At 53.7% G+C, this 21068-nt stretch overlaps 2 protein-coding genes across 2 annotated transcripts in view; both read right to left on the bottom strand.

Moving 5' to 3' along the window:
• Positions 1-5482: 5482 nt before the first annotated feature.
• Positions 5483-11115, bottom strand: LOC136790723 (maestro heat-like repeat-containing protein family member 2B). Its single transcript, XM_066996143.1, has 12 exons — positions 10768-11115; positions 10375-10537; positions 9905-10092; positions 8841-8978; positions 8531-8642; positions 8182-8325; positions 7725-7907; positions 7428-7580; positions 6805-6927; positions 6468-6570; positions 5847-5899; positions 5483-5668 (listed from the first exon to the last, which is right to left on the bottom strand). The coding sequence occupies exons 1-11, from the start codon at positions 10977-10979 to the stop codon at positions 5865-5867; spliced, it is 1554 nt and encodes a 517-aa protein (XP_066852244.1). The 5' UTR covers positions 10980-11115; the 3' UTR covers positions 5483-5668; positions 5847-5864.
• A 4039-nt stretch (positions 11116-15154) lies between these two features.
• The window catches only part of LOC136790775 (uncharacterized), a 45222-nt gene continuing 39308 nt past the window's right edge, over positions 15155-21068 (bottom strand). Inside the window, exons 47-48 of the mRNA XM_066996553.1 lie at positions 15427-15546; positions 15155-15277 (exon numbers count right to left, since the gene is read on the bottom strand). Coding sequence (XP_066852654.1) covers positions 15446-15546 — 101 coding nt within the window. The 3' untranslated portion in view covers positions 15155-15277; positions 15427-15445. The remainder of the gene's footprint in view (positions 15278-15426; positions 15547-21068) is intronic.

The raw sequence follows: 21068 nt of genomic DNA, 5'->3' as shown, positions 1-21068 counted from the left end.
TAAAAATGTTCTGGAAATAAATCACCAGAACTAGACTCCCATTCTTCATCATACTGATTTTTATGGTCCAAAGAGAAGGATGATAAGAGTGACGCTCTAGCCTGGTAGAGAGCATATTCATCTGAGATATGGAGGTCCCAGGCTTTCCTTTCGTGAATACTGAAGTGTTTTGCACAAAATGGAACAGCTTTGACAGAACAGATTGAGAAAGACTCTGAAGCTTTAAGTACCGTTTCATACATTCTTCTCGTCCTCAAGTGTATGCTCAACCACGGATCACAACAAAAAAAAGAGTTCTTTCTAATATTCTTGATACCGCCACAGCGGCGCCACCAGCTCTGATGGGCTGAGAGGTGCCACTGGCTGCCTGGATTGGCCCGGTGGAGTCCTCCCGGTCCATTGGGGAACCATCCGGTACCATCCGGAACAGGCCAGAACCGGCTGTGCCTGGCCCGCCTCGAAGACAGTTAATTCCTGCTCAGTTGCAGTAGCAAGACTTTATTTTACAGTGCCAGTGTATCTAGTTAAAGAATGTTGTTTACTGGTGTATTCACAAATTAAAAAAGAAACAACACCAAGGTTTTTTATTTGTTTGTTTGTTTTCAGGAATTTGCACCGTAACATCCATCTTATGCACGGTAGTACTCTCACAATAGTGCAATAGAATCGCTTTTATTGTCATGTCCAACCTTTACTCTTCTTCCTAAACACACTCATCTTTTTGACTGGGGCATGAAAAGTACAGAATAAAAGTAATTCAGGAGGTTATATAAGATCTGTTAAAGCAGCAGGTATCAAATGGCTGTCTCACTTCACTTTCACTACTTCAGACGTAATTACTGCTGCTTAATGGCGGACGGGCTGGAGTCAAATTTGCAGTCTAAATATTAAGAGTGGGTGACGGCAACAATAAATATCTGTCAGCAGCTGCTTTCATATACTAAAAGAATCTGCTTGTGTCTGGTCAGAGTGATAAAACCATATGAGAGTTCACAAATTAACTGACTGTAAAAGGATTTGTCAGACCTGCTGGGCTTCTGAATTTATATATCATTTTGGAAAAATATTTGTAGCTACAGATTTGTGACTGTTGTAACAGGAAATCAAATCAGAGATAAGGAGAAAGGCAAGTATAAGGTTTTTTATCTACGTTTTATGCAACTGCCTCTACTTTTTGAACAGCGTATGCAGGACTTCCTAGTAAAGTACCTCACCTTCTGCTGACAAGGCAAGGAAAAGCGTGCAGCTTTGGGCGATAAGCGCACCTCTTACGTCATCAGCAGACACGTTTAGGATACTGTCATGTTAATGTATTGAAATTTCAGTAAGTATAGCTTTATATTTCTTCTGGCTTCTCTCGTCTTTCACTTCTAGCACTAGACATGTAAAAAAAGGCCCAGCAATCCCGCCAAGGAGCCAACCCGCTAAGTTTGTAAGCATCTGCCTCGGTAAGTTTCTTATCAAACACGCACATTGGGAACAAACGCCGACTCCACGCCACCGGGCCCTGGGGGACCCAAAGCCCCATCTTGGGGAGGGCTGGCGTGCTGTTACAGCGTGCCCTTACGGCGTGTTGTTACAGCGTGCCCTTATGGCGTGCTGTTACAGCGTGCCCTTATGGCGTGTTGTTACAGCGTGCCCTTATGGCGTGCTGTTACAGCGTGCCCTTATGGCGTGCTGTTACAGCGTGCCCTTATGGCGTGCTGTTACAGCGTGCCCTTATGGCGTGTTGTTACAGCGTGCCCTTATGGCGTGCTGTTACAGCGTGCCCTTATGACACCGGGGCCATGGGCTGCACCCGCCGTGCCACAGTGGCGCCGCAAGCTCTGATTCGCTGAGAGGTGTCTCCGGGTGCCCCGGTGGAGTCCTCCCGGTCCATTGGGGAACCGGCTGGCACCATCTGGAACAGGCCAGAACCGGCCGTGCAGGCTGTGCCCGGGGCAGCCCCAGCCTTGGCTCCCTCAGGGCCGCCCCTGCAGCCAGGCATGAGATCTATAATGGCAGAAAGCATTTCCATTTGGACCAGGCTGCCACCAGTAAGTGTTCTTGTGAGGGTGTGCTGCTGCGAATGAACAGCAGTCGTGCACTGGGCATCTGACGAGTTACAGCATGGGGACTGCACTCCCTGCCCATTTGTCTGCAAGGTCTTGAAGCTGTAGTGGGTTTATGTGGCAAGGTTTTGGCAGCAGGGGGCCATAGGGGTGGGTTCTGTGAGAAGAATCTAGAAGCTGCCCCTCGTTTGGTAAGGGCCCCGCTACTTATCAGAGCCGAACCAGTAAGTGATGTTGTTTGTGCTCTGTGAGAGCGTATTTAAGACGGGGGGGGGGGGGGGGGGGGGGGGGGGGGGGGGGAAGAAAACTGCCACACAGCAGCTGGGAGAGAGAGAGGAATGAGAAGAATGAGAAACAGCCTTGCAGGCGCCAAGGTCAGTGAAGAAGGAGGGGGAGAGGTGCTCCAGACACCAGAGCAGAAGTCTCCTGCGGCCTGTGGTGAGGACCATGGTGAAGCAGGCTGTCCCCCTGCAGCCCATGGAGTACCACAGTGGAGCAGGGTTCCACGCTGCAGCCCGTGGAGGAGACCACGGTGGAGCAGGTGGACCTGCACTGACAGAGGCTGCGGCCTGTGGAGGACCCCCACCAGAGCAGATTCTGGGCCAGACCTGTAGCCCGTGGAGAGAAGACCACGCAGGAGCAGGGACTCTGGCAGGAGCTGCTGCCCATGGGGGATCCAGGTTGAAGCAGTTTGCTCCTGAGGGATGGACCCCGTGGTACGGACCCATATCTGGAGCAGTTCTTGAAGAGCTGCTGCCTGTGGGCAGCCCACGCCGGATCAGTTTGGGAAGGACTCCACAGCACAGGGGACGAGAGTGACCGAGAAGGAGCAGTGGAGATGAAGTGCCATAGACTGACCACAACCCCCATTCCCCTGTTCCCCTGCGCCGCTCACGGGGAGGAGGTGGAAGAGGGTGGACGGTGGGGAAGGCATCTTTGGTTTCTTTCCTTTGTTTCTCGCTTCTCTAGCTTGTTAGTAATAGGCAAAAAATCTTACTGTCTCCCTACTCTGTTTTGCCCGTCACGATAATTGTTGAGCAATCTCCCTGTCCTTATCTCAATCCTCAAGCCCTTTGCATAGTATTTTCTCCCTGTTCCTCTCTGAGGAGGGGGAGTGAGAGAGCGGTTGTGGTGGAGCTCAGCCACCCATCCGAGTAAAACCACCACAGAAGCGTTTGTTGAGAACTACTTTTGAGAGCAGTTTTCCAAAGATGCCCAAGATGAGTTCCTGTAATGTGCAAAGTGTGAAAAGGGCTCTTTAGTGAAACCTGGGGGAAAAAGTTAAGATCCAGGTTATAGTAGTATACGTTCTTACGAAATGTACACATTGAGAACAGGGGTGGCAAGCAGTTTCTTCTTAAGGGAAGAGAGTTTTGTAGAAACAAATTTGGAGAGGTTTGTCAAGAAAAAAACCTTGGGGACACAGCGTAATAGCAAGATGGAAAGGTGCTCAAGAAATGTTTCACAGTATTACTGCAGATTCACAGAGGTCAATATCTTTGTAATGTTTGCAGCAAGGGGAAATTTATAATGTTGTGTTCGTAAGGTACCCATAAAGCACCAGCTTTTTTACCACTGAGAACTCATGTAAGCATTATGAGACGTCTGCACTATTATTTTGTTTACCAGTTACTTTATTCATCAAGGATCTTAGGAGATGCCGACTGGAGCCCTCCTAATAACAGTTTTATGCCACAGGAATTTTCAACGTTTGAATGAAAGCCGTATTACAAACACTTGGCAAGAAATGTTTCTCCTAATGCCCTTCTAGCTGTATGGGAGTCGTATGTTTCTGTCAAGCTTACAGCTTAGGAAAGCCAAGGATTGCAGTAACTGTAGTAGAACCTCTGAGCTGGTATCCTATAGGAAAGCTCTGGTAGAGGCCTTGTTAAACTTTCTACTGCTCGTTATGATTCTGTTACACAACAGAAATTTTTGAGAAAGGGAAGAAAGGGAAGAAAATAGTCCAAATTTTTTTTGAAAGCTGTTTTGGCCATAAAACAAAGTAAGAGCAAGGGACCTGCACAGGAGATCCAGTGTTTAGGAATAAAATGACAAGAGAGTCACAGAATCATAGCATGGTGGAGACTGGAAGGGACCTTAAAGCCCATCCAACACCCTGCCATGGGCAGGGATACCTCCCACCAGACCAGGTTACCCAAAGCCCCATCCAGCCTGGCCTTCAACACCTCCAGGGATAGGGCATGCACAGCTTCTCTGGGCAGCCTGTTCCTGTGTGTCACCACTGTCTGTGTAAAGAATTTCTTCCCAGTGCCTAATCTAAATCTACCCTGTTTCTCCACAGCTGAGGTGCAAGCCTGCAGGGAGGAAGAGACTGTCTTTGCACTGCAGGGGCTGTTCAGCCATTTCATCCATGTGCTCCTCTCTGTCTTTCCAGGTCGCTACTGGCAATGAGTTGGCATACGACGATGGCGTGCTTGGTGCAAGCTTGGTGCTTGAACTTCTCCACATGCGTCACGTGAACTTGACTTCCTCTGGCTGCCCAGATCGCTATAAACCACCTCAAGCTTGGCTCACTCCCTAAGGTACAGGATACATCTCTCCCACTTCTTGGTTAGTGCTTAGGTAACGCGATTATTGCTTAGGTAGCACATAGAAAAGCACCCCAGGTGCCCAAACAGATGTCGAGCCCCACTACTGCGCTTCGGATGTTACCATAACTCCCTACTTCGCCACAGGACACGAGGAGGGCTGGCGTAACATTACGGCATGCTGTAACGGTGCTGCGGCCATGGGCTCCACCCGCCCTGCCACAGTGGCGCCGCAAGCTCTGATTCGCTGAGAGGTGTCTCCGGGTGCCCCGGTGGAGTCCTCCCGGTCCATTGGGGAACCGGCTGGCACCATCTGGAACAGGCCAGAACCGACCGTGCAGGCTGTGCCCGGGGCAGCCCCAGCCTTGGCTCCCTCAGGGCCGCTCCTGCAGCCCCCCGCAACCCAGCCCTCGCGCCCTGCCCCCAACGTGGGGTGGGAGGACGGGGCAGGGGGACGGGAGCAGGCCTCAGCCCAGAGGCGCTGAGCAGCGGCGGTGCGCTGGGCCCTGCCCCGCTCTCCCCTCGCCCAGCCTGGCTGTGGCTGCCGTCAGGCAGCTGAGGCACTCCGTCCCCCGGCATCACACGTGCTGGCTGCTCCCCTCCCAGCCTCGTCCTGCACAGGGCTGGAAACGGTTCCGATCCCATCCCATCCCTGAGGACTGGGGTGAGGCCGACCTGCCCGCAGTGCCCAGGTCTCTCTCCTGGCCCACCTTGACGACAGGAGCGACGTTTGCTTTCTCCCAGTCCTCAGCAGCCTCTCCTGATCGCGGTGACATTTGAAGGATAATCCTGGGAGGCCTCACGGTGAGGTCTGCCAACTCCTTCAGAAGCCATTTGTGCATCCTGCCAGGCCTCGCCCCACAGGCTCCAGCGTGCCCCCCCTGGCCCTGGGAAAAAGACCCTTTGTCCACAGTGGTGAGGCCACATTGAGTTGTATTTCCCCAAGTACACAGCGGTGAGACCACGTGCGGAATTTTATTGCCCACAGTGTGCCACAGTCACGGAGGGCTTTGTCTGCCGCCTGCCACGCTCGGGTGTCCTCAGTGCTGCTCAGGCCTTGGAAAGCTGCAACAAGACAGAAAGAGCTGTGAGCAGCCAGCCCAGGCAGCTGTCCCCCCTGCCACCCTGGAGCTGCTCCCCCCTGGCTGGCCGGCCCCTGGTGCCGGGCATTTGCCGGGCTGCTTCTGGGCTCTGACCTCTGCCCAGACCCACGGATCCGGAGCTCAGCCCCACGTGAACCGACCTGCTATCTGACGGAGCCTCAATTCCTTCTTCTTCTTCTCGCCAGGATGTCATCTAAAGTACAGAGCAAAGAGGCAAACATCAGAGCACTGCTCCACAGCCCTGGCTTCCCGCCCTGCCCTACGGCTGGGACACATACTTGGGGAGCCACTGTGCAAGGCTCTAAATATCACAACTTGATGGTTGCTAAAGCTTTTTAAGGAACTCGGAGGCAGGTTGCAATGAAAAGCCCTGTGTCCCTGTCTACCCCATCTTGAGCCCATGGTACACAGCACGGTGGGTGCTGTGGCTCAGCCTCCGGAGCAGGCCCCGGCAAGGATGAACCAGCAAGCTGGTGCCTGGCAGGCTGCGGGGGGCAGGCTGGACTCGCTGCCCACCACGCTGCCTGCACCTCCCCGGGACGGGGCAGCGAGCCAATCTGAGCATCGCCCCGTGAGGGGCCCGGCCACTCTGCTAGCGCCAGCTGTGTGGTGCTTCTCCTGCACACAGGCCAAGCTCTGAGCAACCCTGTCTGCCCTGTTCTGCAAAGGCAGGGCCCAGAGGAAAGAGGAAAGAGAAAGCAGAGGCCCCTCCAGCTCTCTGGTCGGGAAAGGGAGTGGTAAGTTCCAGTGCGGGCTCTCACCAAGGATTTCGACGGCCGATGTGTGCAGCCTCTGACCGTTCTCTAGGCAGCCTCTCCTGGCTATGGTGTGGAGCCTGTCCAACATGGCGGGGGCGTATCTGGCCTAGGGAAAGACAGGAAGGCACAAGTTCATGTGGGTCCGAGAAGATGCCTTCTGTTGACCCTCAGCCAGCTGGCTGGGTGGGCCGCAGGGGGAAGGTGAGAGGCAGCGGGTGGCCAGGAGGGATGGCCATGTCCCAGTCCCGGCCAGCCCAGCATGCGTCACCGCACACTCCCCTCTGGGAGCCAGGGCAGGGCCGCAGGGCCCTGATGTCTCGCCGGAGCACAGCTTACTTACCAGGTGACTGCAGACCTCATACTGCAGCTCGTTTGCACCCAGCCTCTTGGAGAGATCGATGATCTCCTGCACCCGACTCAGCCCCATAAATGGAGCACAGAGACTGAAGGTGATCTTGCACATCTGAAAAAGAGAGTTGTGCCGTCATTCCTCCTCCACCAGAGTGTCTGGGGCCTACCCAGGGAGCTCGTCCAGCTGTGTGCTGCTGAGCTCCACCTGGGCGGGGGGCTGCCCGAGGGGCACTCGCTGGCAGGGGAATGCACTGGCGGCAGCAGAGGGGACCTGCTCCATCCCTTAGGCCGGCACCCGACCCAGTCCTGATGCCTGGCGGCCGGATCCGTGGGCTTGCTCCCCACTGCCCTCTCCCAGGGGAGCACCGGCTCCGGGAGGAAAAGGCAGGCACAGAGGCACGTGGCCAGAAAAAGGACCAGAGGCCTGAGATGGTCCTGCCAGCGATGCTGGTAAGACTGCCCTGGGCAGCACAGCGGAAGGCTCGGTGAACACTTTTAGGAGGGATCTGCAGAGACGCCCAGCAGCTGCTGAGCAGGCAGGAGTGGCAGAACGCCTCGGCCGTGGCCGCGCAGCTTTCTGTGGCTTTGGGAGTAAGCTGCAAGGGCACTTACGCTAGCAACTGCAAAGTCGGGATCCCGGAGGTGCAGGAGAAGGCTGACCCATGTTTCTGCCACTTCTCCGGCGAAGAACGACCGCTTGATCGAGGCTGAGGAGGCCAGGACTGAATAGAGGCGGAAGGCCGAGTAGCGAAGGTACTCTAGTTCCTGCAACCCAGAAACCCGTTTGTCAGCTGGGTAACGAGGCCAAAGCAGACATTCAGCCAGCAGAGGCCATCCACGCGGCGCGTGCAGGCCCCTGCCCACCCCCCACTTCTCAGACCAGCGGCAGAAAGAGTTGGGTTCACTCACAGACTCGAAGAACATCTTGGTGGACCTGGCGATGGCTTCAAAGGCCGATCCCAAGTTCACTGCCTGCAGCACCCTCACGAACTCAGCTAGCGCCACCATGCTTTCTGCAACCACCTCGGGACAGGCAATGTCCGCCAGGCTCTGTTGCAGCACCTGTACAACAGGTCTCCTGTGCTTTCGCACCTGCAAAGCCAAAGACACGCACAGACTTAGGGCTCTTCCTGCCTCAAAGAGCTGCTCTTTACGTGGCTGACAGGTCTGTTACGAAGCATTGTTACTCTGACATTTTGCACCAAATTTTCCCTTGGCAGCCCTGCTGGCATCAGGGGAAGGAGCGTGGCCTTAGGAAAGAGCCCTGTTTTTGCCTTTGCCGCTCTGTCCAGGCTCTCGAAGCAGCTCTCCCCCGGGGTCTTGCTAGGGAGGGGCTCCAGTCAGAGCACAGGAAAATCCGTCTCACCTCCACGGGCACACTGCTGACTGCGTTGCCCAGAGCTCTCACTGCCATCTGCCTTATGGTGCTGCTTCGGTGCTGTGCTTTCTCAGTGAAGACCCTGAGAATCTTCAGGACGTTCCTCCCCTCGATAGGCGGGTCATTCATCAGCTACAATAGAGCAACACATCCACGAGAGTCAGGACACAACCTCAGCCCAGGCACAGCACACAAACAGGGTTCGAACAAAGGAGCTTCCATCCGAGTCTCGATGGCGACGCTTTCTTCTGATCTCTTCCCACAGAAAGAGGCAGCCCAAGCAGCAATACCTTTAAGAAAAGCCCTCTGGAGCCCTCCTGCCCTCCTAGTGCCTCACCTCAGCAAAGAAAGCCATGGCCGTCAGCTGCAGGTTTGCTGATGGGCAGTCCAGCCACTGGGAGAAGCTCTCAATCAGCTCCTGTGAGATGAGCTGCGCACGGACCAGGACTCTGCACAAAGAGCACAAGAGGCAACGCCTGGTCAGGCGGGAAGGCTGCAGGCTGCCACCCCGGACTTCCCCTCCTCCAGCACAGGCGCTGTTCTGTCCTGCAGCAGAGCTCCCCGAGCACGCAGGAAAGGTCCCCGCCAGCCGTTGCCCTGGACGCAGCCACCCAGAGGAAGGTGAGATGCTGCCTTGGGGCTCTCACCTCGTCAGGAGGCACATGCCCTCGGCATGAGTGTGGGGGCTCTCCAGCATCGCCGACATTTTTTGCATCCAGGACGGCGTCAGCCAGTTCTTCTGAGTGCATTTGCTCAGCACTGACATAAGAGTTTCGCAAAAAGGCCTGGTGAAAGAACAAGAGCCAGAGGAGTCTCAGATCACAGCAGCATTCCGGAGGGGAAGACTTAGCAGAGCAAGAATGCTCAGCAGCTTTACGAGCCGGTTCTTCACTCATCCCAAGCTCCATCGAGGGAGAGGCAACTGAAGCAACGCTGTGTAGCCGCCAAGTCTGTAAAGCTGGCAAAAAAACAACTGTCTTTCTTAGACCTGGCAATGCCCCAAGCCACTTACAGAAGGACGAAACCCAGGGCCCCCAGGCTCAATCGATGCCAGGCACCCACAGCCCTCCCTACGGGCCCTTGCCGCCAGCACGTTGCGCAGAGGGACTTGCAGGCTACAGACGGCCCCAGCTTTCTCCTGCCCTTGAGGAGCGGGAGCAGGGGCAGAGCGCGGTGCTACAAAGAATTCCCGGGATGGGGCCCCCCAGCTGGGCCTTAAGGGGAGGAAAGAGCACCCTGCGGCAAAGTGCCCTGTTATGTTGTGGGGGGACTGACCTGACCACTCGAACCTCCGCAGGGAGGCAGCACCGCCTGAGTGCAATGGTTGGTGCACCCTGACAGGCCATGAATTACACCGGCAGGGCCTCTAGGGCAGGAAAGCACAGCTGCCTGTGGTCAGAGCTGGGCCACAAACCCTACGAGGATGTGGCAGCTGTGCTCGTGCTCCCTGGAAGTCACCGCGCAGGAAGACCCTCAGCACACAGACATCTCTACCGTAATGAAAACAAACTTTGGACAAGCCATCATGCAATAATTACAGCCTGCCCGAGCGAAAAACAGAGAAAAGAAACCCCAAACAAACGGGGATGGGAGGAAAAAAACAAATCCGCAGCCTCAAGTGGCCTCATGCCTAGGAAGCAGGACAGGAAACAAACAAACATGCTTGCCTAGGCAATTCAAGCCCCCCTTCCCTGCTCCTCCCGCTCCTGACCTGCGCACGTTGTCCTCTCGCCGCTGATCCTCAGAGAGCCCTCTCCAGGGGCTGAGGGGCGCAAACAGCATCTCTTCCCCCAGTGCCTCGCTGACCTGCAGCAGGAGCCCAGGGAGGAGGGAGGGAAGCAAGCTCTGGACCCCCTTCTCGGACTGCACAGACACCACTTCTGAGATGGCACAGGCGACCTACAGGGAAATTAGACCGAGAACCACCTGTTAAACAAGAGCTTTGCCACCAGCCCCGGCCCCCTGGCTGCCTGGGGCACTTTTACTGCCTGCACGTCCCGTATCCGTGACAGCCTTGCAGCCTGGGAGCAGCGGCTGTCCCGGCCGTCCCGAACTGCTAACGCGGAGACGCCCCAGCACAGCGTCCTGGCAGTGTCCAGAGACGTTTGCAAAGGGCACCCAACGCCTTTGCCTCGGACTTTGTGTGGGGGAGCAGACGCAAACCCCTGCCACTGAACGTACAGTCAAGGACTCCGGAGAAGGCTGGTGGTCCTCCAGCCTGCGACTGGACGAGCTGGGCTCGGAGCTGTCGTCTCCCACTCTCTTCAGCTTCTCGGATAAGCGCCTCAGCACACAGATGCCAATGCTGTCTTTCCCCAGAGTCCTCCACAGCTCCAGTGTGTTTCTGCAAAGGAGAAGATGTGCAACCATGAGCCCGTATGCTCTGTTACCTGTGATGCCTTCACCTCACTCTTCTTCAGCAGCTGGGCTGAAGATGCCCGGTTCCTACCAGCGATACGAGCACACCTCAGACATTTTGGTGTAGGAAAAGGAGCTGCTGCTTCACTTGGATCACCCTAGTGGAGACAAGCTACGGCTCTCTGACCCCAGCAAGAAAGGGAGTAGTGCATATACCTGTCCATAGGCACAAACTTCTGGATGATGACATCCGTCGTGAGCTCCTCGTGATAGCGGGCCAGGATCAGCACCGCATCGTGCACAAAGTACATGAACGAGGTCTGCAGCATGGACCATGTGCAGGTGTGCAGGATGGAGAGGACTCCTGGCACCTGAAAGAAGCAGGGGAGAAGGAATGTCTTGGTACGTCCTTGCTTCTGCGGGGACATGGACGTTCAGCCCATGAGCCACGCCTGCTCCCTTGCCACGCTTTCAAGCTTTAAGGCGAAATTTCACCCCTACCACCTTGCCCAAGCCCTGGCTCTGCACCGAGAGCTTCTTTAGCACACAAACGGCAAGATGTGTGGTGCGACAGCCAAAACGAGAAAGTCCACGTCGCAGAAAAATGTCTCTTACGTCTGGAAGAATGTCCTTTCCACATATTTTCACGAAGGTGATCATCCAGTTCCCTGCAGCACGCACACGTCTTCCTCTGGCACGCCGGAAGGTCTCCTTGATGGCCATCATGAAGTCAGTGGCCTTAATGCAAACTTGAGGGCACTCTTTACCTTTCCAATTTTGACAGAGGTCTGGAGCTGCTGAGATGCGGCGATCTGATTACTCAGCCCCTCACACCAGCTCGCAGGGTCATCTGTCTCAAACACCCTGTTCGTGGCCTTGACTGGAACGAGCATGGGGAGAAAAGGGGAGTCACACTTAGGGAAACTGAACTTCCGTTCCCGGGCTTTGCTGAAGGGGGACCAGAAGCCAGGGTAGTTAGTCTTTAACTCGGTGCAGCGGGATGTCCCTTGCCAGGTTCTGCAGCTGACAAGCTGGCGGTGCTTGTTTCAGGGGCTGCAGGCCTCTGCTCCCTGCAGCTGCCTCTCCTCCTGCCACACAGGCCACCAGCGTCTCTGGGAGGCCCACACTCTACTCTGCGCAGACAGATGCTGCTCGGTGAAAAGGTGGTAAGAACTGCCTTCGATGTGATTTCCCGGGGGGGGGGTTGGTTGGTGCCCCATCCAGCAGCTTCCTTCAGTACAGAGAGTGTTTCTCAAGGGGCTGGAAAGGGGTTGAACCAAAATCCATCGCCTCACGCTCTGGGCCTGCAGCTCAGCTCCCTCCTTCCTAACGCTCCTCACTTGAGGGGTCTACGTCCTGCTGTCAGCAGCGGGGGATGGCCCTGAGTGCCCCCGGCTGCAGGAAACGCTGCTGGCGGGTGGGACTGGGTGTTCCTCTGCCAGGATCCCTCCCCAGGTGGCTGGGGAGGTGGAGGACGAACAGGGTGGGGAGAGGACAGCAGCCGAGCACCGTGCCTCTCCTTTCCCTCCTGGCAGCAGGGCCCAGCCCCTGGGAGCCTGGTAGGGCCAGGCGGGGCACAGAGGGCCGGCAGGCGCCTGCTCTACTCACCTTGGATGTGGAGAAGGGAGCTGAGGCAGGTAGCGGCCAGCTGGCGGGAGCTGGTCACGGGGTCATAGGTCAGAGGCCCCAGCAATCCCGCCAAGGAGCCAAACGGCACGTAGGCACATCTTGTCTGCATGGGGGAGAGGAAGAACAAAGGCTGTAGGCGGCCCCAGCGCCCCCTTGCATCTCCCACCCGTGCCCCACTCAAGCCAGGACTGGGCAGAGGGGCCACCCCATAGTGCTGGGGGACCCGAAAGCCCGTGCACAGCTGGGCAGAGCTCCCCTTCCAGGCCCCAGTGGTTCCAGGGAGCAGGGGCACACGGTGGGCATCCTTACTCACCTGGAAAGTGACTCCATCTCTGCAATCCGCCAGCAGCTGGGCGTAGACCTGCAGGGCCCTCTTGCGCTCCCACGGATTGTCCGAGGAGAGCCGGAGCCACAGTACCTGGGGCAGAACAGCTCTGTCTCACAGGGGGCATCTTTCCCTTCCCGCCATCCCTCTCCATTTCCCTCCCTTCCTGGCACTTTCCCTGAGGGCCTGCCCCGCGGCCCCACCGAGTGGGCACTGGCACTGCTGCCTGCACTGCCCCACTCTCTTCAGACACACCTGCCCCCACCCAGGAGCTTTTTCATGCAGCCATCTCCTTGCTCCAGCCGGCCAAGGGATGCCTCTTGGCTCTCCCCCCTGCAGGGCCCATTTCTTTGCCTCCCTGAGGTCACAGTGACCTGGCATGGCAGCAGGAGGTTCCTGCTCCTCTGCTAATTCGCCAGGGGCCCCAGATCTCGGTCCCCACTACTGACAGGAGGGATGCTTTCCCCACCGCCCCATGGATACTCACGTGGACGATGTCTACGAAGACGACAGTGGTTGGCTTTGTCTTGAGCAGGACTGCCATGAGCCGGCCCAGAGCCTTCGTGGCCATGTGCAGAGACTGGAAGCAGAGGAGAGGGACAGAGATGCGGTATCACGGTTGCTGCCAGCGCACAGGTTGTGCTGGGGGGTGGGGTCCTGACCAAGATGTGGGCAGGGAAGGGACAGCAAGGTACCTGTAGCTGCAGCAATGCCACCTCCGCGTTCCCTATCTCCTCCATCTGCTCATCCGCTGAAGGAAGTGGCAGAATGGACTGGCAGCAGTCAGACAGCAGGCTGCAAATTTCCTTCCTGCTAAAAGAGATCTTCAGCTTGCTGGCAAGGGGAAAAAGGAAGAGGAAAAAAAAAAAAAAAAAAGAGTTACTAGCGCTCTCCAGAGACGGTCAAATGGCATCTGGTCTTGTCCTCATCGACCGCCCCAAATCTAACCAGCCTAGCCTGTGGCGGTGAGTGCTGCCTTCAGCTCCAGCAGCTGCTCTCTCCTCCCCGGCAGCAAATACCCCCCAGCTCCAAAGTGAGGGAGACCCTGGGGCTCCTTATCTTCCCTGCCAGATGGCAGGAGGACCAGAGCCTTTCTCCCCGCCCAGAACCTTCCCTACAGGTCACTGGGCACAACAGACCAGCCCTCCCTCTTGTAGATGCTGCTCCTCTTCCCCTACCCCCTTTGGGAGTTCCCCGACACGACGAACGTCATCCCGCCTCACAGCCCCCGCAGCTCCTCGCTCTTACCTCCACTGCTCCAGGGCCAGAATCACCTTCAGGTGCAGTGACGATGCCGGGAAGTCCCAGAGAGTCTTCCTCATCAAGTTCTGCAAGTCCCAGAGAGAAATTTGCAAAGTGGGCATTGGGCATAGGAGAGCTCTTGCACCCTGCCCAGAGACGGGCGCTACTACCAGACACTGGCTCCATCACTCCTGCAGCTCCCACAGAGACGCTGCAGGATGTAGCAGCTCCCCAGCGGCTGCCCAGCCATGGCCACTGACTGCCAGCACCCAACGGCCCCACCAGCTGGGGACATGGCTCTAGGAGCTCAGGAGCTCCCACTCAGCTGAGGGAGACCTTCATGCCTCATGGCATGGCCCAAAACTCCCCTGCAAGACAGCTCTGGCTCTGGGCACTCACCTGCAGGATCAGCAGCAGCTTGTGCTGCAGGACGGGATCAAAGCTGCCGAAGTTACCCACAGCTTGGATGGCACAACCGACCTCGGTGATGCTCTGCACCAGGGCGAGATTTTTCTCCAAGTTCTGAGGCCCAGCAGAGAAGAAAACACTTTGAACTGGATGAAGGTCCGCGGGCTGCAAGAGGAACATGTGCACGTGGGGGAAATCTAGGGGAAGGGCTTGGATCTTCATGCTGGGACAAACTGTTTCTTGGGGGACCTTTTGAAAGAGACGGCCCATCTCAGTATGCCCTAGCGCGGAGGGACTGGAGCTGGGGCACCCAGCATCCCTGCCCCTGCACGCCCCGAGCTCTCACCTGGCTACTGGAGATGTAGAGCAGCAGGATGTTGCCCACGATGTCTGCCTCCACGTGGGCGAGCAGTTGTTCCTTGGAGGCACGCAGTGCCATGCTGCTGTAGGTGAGCATGGCAGCATTGCAAGTGGCCTGAGCTCTCCTGCTGGCCCGGGTCATCTGCGTTGGTAAAGATGCTGTGAGACGTCTGCCCGATGGCCCCCCACACCCCACGACGCCCCTTGGGCTCCCGAGGCAGGAGCTGCCCTGCCCCTGCACCAGCTTCTTATTTCCCCGGGCACGTCCTGGCAGCTCCTCAAGCTGCTCCCCCAGCTCTCTGTGAGCTCTGGGGCCAGGAGCTGTTCCGAGCCCGCAGGCCGGGCTCTCGCATGGGGCTGGGCCGGAAGGGCGCAGCCTCTGTCACGCTGCATTTCGGTCAGGGGAACAGGGCTGTGTGCAAGCAGCCGCTGCAGCTTGGATCCACGAGGCACAAAACCCCATCCTCTCCGAAGACACCCCACGGGCCCCAGCTGCGGGGGGTCCCTTCGAAGCGCAGGTCTCGAGGGGCTCTTACACTAGGGGCAACCTAAATGCAGCTGCCATGATTTGGCCGCTACTGGTGCAGAAGTGAAAAGAAGGTGGAAGAAAGCCAATGAGTGAAACCCCAAACGCTTCACCTTCTTGCGTCTGGAAGCCCCAAAACACTGGGCGTTGCACAGTGTGGCAGCAAACGTTGTGAAGGTCTCCAAGGCCAGGCGGAAGTGGCTGTCGGCGGCTTGGCAGACAAGAGAAATGATTCCCTGCAACAAAAGACCGAGGGACAGTTGGCACAGGCCCAGACGTTCAGTCACGGCCAGCCACAGTGGCAGGCAGCGATGAGGAGATGGAAAAGGCCTGGAGCAGGGCCGGAAGAAGCCCTTTCCCCCAGGGACAGACCAGGGAAACTCACCTGGGCCTCAGATGGCTCCTCAGGTTTTGCTTTCTTCAGATGTTGCAGCGGCTTCTCTTGGACGTGTGGGAGTTCCTGACAAGCTCCCAGCGTTGTCCCAAGAGCCTTGTACAGGAAAGCCTGGAAGGGAAAAAGCCGAGCCCGAGATGCAGCAACAGCGTGGCCTGCTGGAACGGGGCCAGACCAGGACAGGCCCCAGCGCACGGGGAGCAGCCGAGACCGGACGCAGGGATGGGCTTTAGCCAGCCCCGCTCAGCACGGAGGGAAAGGCCGCTGGGGGGCAAGGGCTGGGGAAGCAGCGCAGAGCACCGCCTGCAGCCCCAGCCCCGCAGGACGAGGATGTCAGATGGGGGTGTTAGCGTTCATGAAGACACATAATCCACAAAGTGATTATATGAAGGTGTTTTATTAGGCGCTGGAAGTTAGGGGCATGCCTGCCCAAATCTAACTTTGTCTGATTTGTTCTCTTAGTTCTCTTTTATCCCCTAAGCTATTACAGACACATTAGGTTTCACAACTCATCTATGCATATTCATTTCCTAGCTCCGCCTAGCCTCGCTTCGTATGCTAATTATCAGTCCTTCTGCGCTTGCGTACTAATCTCTGATGGTCGTCAGGATGAAGTAAGATGTCTTCATCAGAGTTGAACTTTTTAACCTTTCCTTCTCACGCATGCTCTCTGAGCCCTTGGTCTCAGTCCAAACCGCAAGGTTGGTTTGATCCAGTTCCCAGAGTCCAAGAAGCCCCAGTTATCTAGACGTCTTGCAAATTGAGCATTCTTTTAATCCTCCTTACTCCTCATCATGAATTGGTGCGTTCTCATGTTACCCTTGCACATATATTTTGTATCTTCCAAGTACAGCCTCGGAACAGTACATCGCAAATGTAACATATTAAACAATATTGTATTATTTCTTCTTCTATTACTAACATTTCCCCCCTTTGAAAGCATTTCACTCCTTCGAGGAGGGCAAATGCTTTCACTAACTAACTAAAATGTTTTACACTCAGTGCTCACCAATAATATAATCAAGGAAAATAACTTCATTAGGAAGCAAGAAAATTACAAAGATTAGGATTGTCACAACATTTCATAAGTCCACCACTTCCGCTTTATTTTATGTTCGCTCTTCTGGTTGGTTTCACTTGATCTGAAACCGATTTTGTCTATTCAGTTTTCATTGCATTTCGCCTCCTGGGTTCCTCAGATTCTTTCTCTGAAATCCGGAGTTGTTAGATGCTGGTGGAGGATATTGAGGACGTGGTTCCATTTGCCGAGCAATGGTTTGCATCACTGTCCAGTTCCAGGTTGTCTTCCTTAGCATCAGACTTTTCAGCATTATAAATGTTAAGCAAATTAGTATCCCTACAATCACCAATATAATTATTGTCTCCAGTAAGGACTTAACCCAGTTACTAATAGTCCATCAGCTAAAAATTTTATCCAACCAGCTTGTTGTCATATCTTTCTCTTCCTGTTCTGCTTCTTGTTCTACTCAAGCCAGTTGTTCTATGACATGTTCTACATCAATAGTCACATTTGAAATGTGAATGCAGCAATGATCAATATGATCTTTTAGAAATCTGCATACTCCATGTTCCTTTAATAACAGTGTATCTAATGCCAATAGATTTTTGTAGCACCATTTTAGTTGTAGATTGTAGTTGGATATTAAGGTCTCTAAAGCCTTCTTTTGTGGCTCTCGTGCGCCTACTCACTTGTCCTGTAAGTTTATAAATCATTTCCCTATTTCGATAAGTAACTACCTTTGCAAATAGAGATTCTAATGCCCAATTGAATTTTACTCCATCCGAGGGTTCATGCCATATATCTTCATCTGCCCCTTCTTCTAAACTTCTTTTTGCTCTACTAATTTGTAGGGTTTCCAACTTTCCCTTAAAAGGAGACTTTTTCCCTATTGGACGCAGTGTGGGGAGGGAGTCCTAGAATTATTTCTTTTAGCTCCCCATCTATCGGCAGGTGTGTAGTCCAAGTTCCATTACTGGCTGCCCATACAAATTGTCCTGGACTTTGTATGGTACTATAGCTACAATCCACTGCAACTTGACTAGCCTGGCTATTTCTTTCCAAATTGTACTTAATTCCTCGGCAAACACATCCTGCCCTAAGAGCTATCAATACCGGAAGTAAGTGCTTGATATCTTCATTATTACTGTCGCAAGTGTATTTCTTCTCACAAGTCCACCAAGCTACCTTTGTTGACTCTTGTCTACCACTACTATCAACCCGGCTTACTGTATAAAACTGATCAGTTCCATTCTGCTTTCCCTGCCATTTAATACACCATGATGTATTCCCTCCATACTGGAATTTCTGCAATAAACTTACTGTCCAAGAACTATCCCACCCTTTCATTCCTTTTGGCTCATTTTTCTCTTGACATTCCCAAACAATCTTTTCTCTAACTCCTTCTACTACACGTAGTTTGTCGTAATAACACTGTCCCACATTCTTAAATCTGCCTATCGTTATGAATTGGTAGTTCTTCTTTTCACATTCAGACCTTGATGTTGGGGGGGCTCAGTTTCCTATAGTATTGTGTAACATTTATCCTCTCTAAAACTTTCACTTCTTTACATTGAATTGTTTCATTTCCTTTTACTTGGGGCAGTGGGGAGGTTATTGTACCCCACTCAAGCGGGTCCCCCGTTGCTTTTGGAATGGGCATACAAGCAGTAATTCTATCAGTTCCTTTAATTATGGCAAAATCTTTAATCCATCCGACCAGTAAATTCTCTGATGGTTGCCTGTGTGGGATCTGTACCACTTGTGTCCATGGTACCTGGCCCTCTCTTTTTCTTCTAGATCCTTTTCGGTGGGCTACCAATATTCCTTTATCCAATTTCGGATATACCAATATTTCTCTTATCCCGTAATCTGGGCTATTTTCATGTGTTACCATGCACCGCTAGTTTCCTTTGTTGACTTTAGTAACACTAAACAGGGTTCAGGTGGTAGCTCCTCTCAGTTGTTGTCCCAATTCTATGGTTTTACTTACGTACGCCTTCCCCTTCCATCCAGCCTTCAATCCTGTATTGTCCCTGGTTGTGTCTACGTATATTTCCTGGCTCTGTCCGGAGTCATTTATTTTTTCCCAGACCACCTGTAGAGAGCTAATTGTTATTGGTTTATTGTTATGCATTCGACATTCCAAAGTAACATTTTCTCCTTCGAATATTTCCTCTTTCTTATATTTTTCTGGTATTTCTAGGAACTCAATTACAAGGTATTTACACAAAACAATTACTGTTATCGTTACCGTTGTTAAGAACCCCAACATTGTATGGTTATACGCGCCTCATCTGTAGTTTTGTATTTCCGATTGCTCGCACTGACCAAAATTCGGGAACCTTTTTCACCCGAGTATAATGAATCCAAGCATCCACCCCTTCTACCTTTACAGCTGTAAAAGTAGTCAATAATACTTGATAAGGTCCGGCCCACCGTTCTCTCAGGGGTTCTTCATTCCAGTTTTTAATGTACACTCGGTCACCTGGCTGAATATCGTGGACAGGATTTTCCAGTGACAACGGTCGGTTCCACACCAGAACACTTTGAAGTTGAGCTAAAGTTTTACCAAGAGACAATATATAATTATAAACATCCTGGCTCCCTGTTATATGCATATTAGGATTTGATTCTGGGGATTCATAAGGCTTTCCATACATTATCTCATATGGGCTTACTGACATTCCACTCCTTGGCTTTATCCTTATTCTCAGTAAAGCTATAGGCAAAGCTTGTGGCCATTGTATTTTGGCTTCCTGGCAGATTTTACTGATCTGTCCCTTTAGAGTTTGGTTCATCCTTTCTACCTGTCCGCTAGATTGGAGTCTCCATGCAGTATGTAAATTCCAAGAAATTCCTAATAGCCGGCTTACGTCTTTAACCACAGATGCAACAAAGTGGGGTCCCCTATCCGAGGATATTCCTAACGGAAACCCCAAACCTCGGAATGGTTTTCCATTATATAACCATTTTACTGTCTCTTTAGCTTGATTGGTGCAACAGGGAAGGGCTTCTGGCCATCCGAAAAAGGTGTCAACCCCTACTAACAAATACCTATGTCCCCCAGTCCTAGGTACCTCTACAAAATCAACTTGCCAGTAATCTCCTGGTTCTATTCCTACTCTAACTCTTCCCATTTCAGCATGTTTTCTTGCTACTGGATTATTTTTCAGACAAATCGCACACTGACATTACTGATTTTGCCATTGTTAACATATGTGTAGAGACAATGCTACGTTTTAAAAATGGTACCATTGCCTCTGCACCCCAGTGACACTCATTATGTCTTGTCTGAAGTATTTCTCGCATCACCAAGGGGGATATTACTATCTGGCCCGTAGCGGTTACATAGCGTCCATCAGAGTTCTTTCGGGCCTTTAGGAGATTTGCTAATTTCTCATCCTCTGGCAAATATCTTGGGGTTCCCAAGATACAGCCTCGGAACAGTATATCGCAAATGTAACATATTAAACAATATTGTATTATTTCTTCTTCTATTGCTAACAGGGGCAGTCCTGTAAGCTGTCAGTGACTGAAATGTGACCTGTTGCACATGGAGTGGGTTAGGAACAGGAATTCACACCAGCTGTTTTGGACATGACTGCATTGTCATGTATATATTTGTACATAAAATCCTGTGTTTAATGGTAGATGATCTACCAGACTGCAAAGGAGAAACTCCTGGTCCAAGCGGGTTCCAGAAGTTCCGGTTGGTTTGAGCTGTGGGAGCAACTGCTTTCTCTTTCCTCTTTCCTCTGGGCCCTGCCTTTGCAGAACAGGGCAGACAGGGTTGCTCAGAGCTTGGCCTGTGTGCAGGAGAAGCACCACACAGCTGGCGCTAGCAGAGTGGCCGGGCCCCTCACGGGGCGATGCTCAGATTGGCTCGCTGCCCCGTCCCGGGGAGGTGCAGGCAGCGTGGTGGGCAGCGAGTCCAGCCTGCCCCCCGCAGCCTGCCAGGCACCAGCTTGCTGGTTCATCCTTGCCGGGGCCTGCTCCGGAGGCTGAGCCACAGCACCCACCGTGCTGTGTACCATGGGCTCAAGATGGGGTAGACAGGGACACAGGGCTTTTCATTGCAACCTGCCTCCGAGTTCCTTAAAAAGCTTTAGCAACCATCAAGTTGTGATATTTAGAGCCTTGCACAGTGGCTCCCCAAGTATGTGTCCCAGCCGTAGGGCAGGGCGGGAAGCCAGGGCTGTGGAGCAGTGCTCTGATGTTTGCCTCTTTGCTCTGTACTTTAGATGACATCCTGGCGAGAAGAAGAAGAAGGAATTGAGGCTCCGTCAGATAGCGGGTCGGTTCACGTGGGGCTGAGCTCCGGATCCGTGGGTCTGGGCAGAGGTCAGAGCCCAGAAGCAGCCCGGCAAATGCCCGGCACCAGGGGCCGGCCAGCCAGGGGGGAGCAGCTCCAGGGTGGCAGGGGGGACAGCTGCCTGGGCTGGCTGCTCACAGCTCTTTCTGTCTTGTTGCAGCTTTCCAAGGCCTGAGCAGCACTGAGGACACCCGAACGTGGCAGGCGGCAGACAAAGCCCTCCGTGACTGTGGCACACTGTGGGCAATAAAATTCCGCACGTGGTCTCACCGCTGTGTACTTGGGGAAATACAACTCAAT

Source organism: Anser cygnoides, chromosome 4 (assembly GCF_040182565.1).
Source record: "Anser cygnoides isolate HZ-2024a breed goose chromosome 4, Taihu_goose_T2T_genome, whole genome shotgun sequence".
Taxonomy (NCBI): Eukaryota; Metazoa; Chordata; class Aves; order Anseriformes; family Anatidae; genus Anser; species Anser cygnoides.
Note: the sequence above shows the minus strand (reverse complement) of the source record. Positions and strands in the feature narration are given on the sequence as shown.

Excerpts from the sequence above, each read along its gene's own strand:
- LOC136790723 (XM_066996143.1), bottom strand. The coding sequence starts at position 10,979 with ATGTCCCCGCAGAAGCAAGGACGTACCAAGACATTCCTTCTCCCCTGC. Across the intron at positions 8,979-9,904 it reads CGAGAGGACAACGTGCGCAG|GCCTTTTTGCGAAACTCTTA; the intron begins GTCAGGAGCGGG and ends TTCTTTCACCAG. Across the intron at positions 6,571-6,804 it reads ATGAGGTCTGCAGTCACCTG|GCCAGATACGCCCCCGCCAT; the intron begins GTAAGTAAGCTG and ends GTCTTTCCCTAG.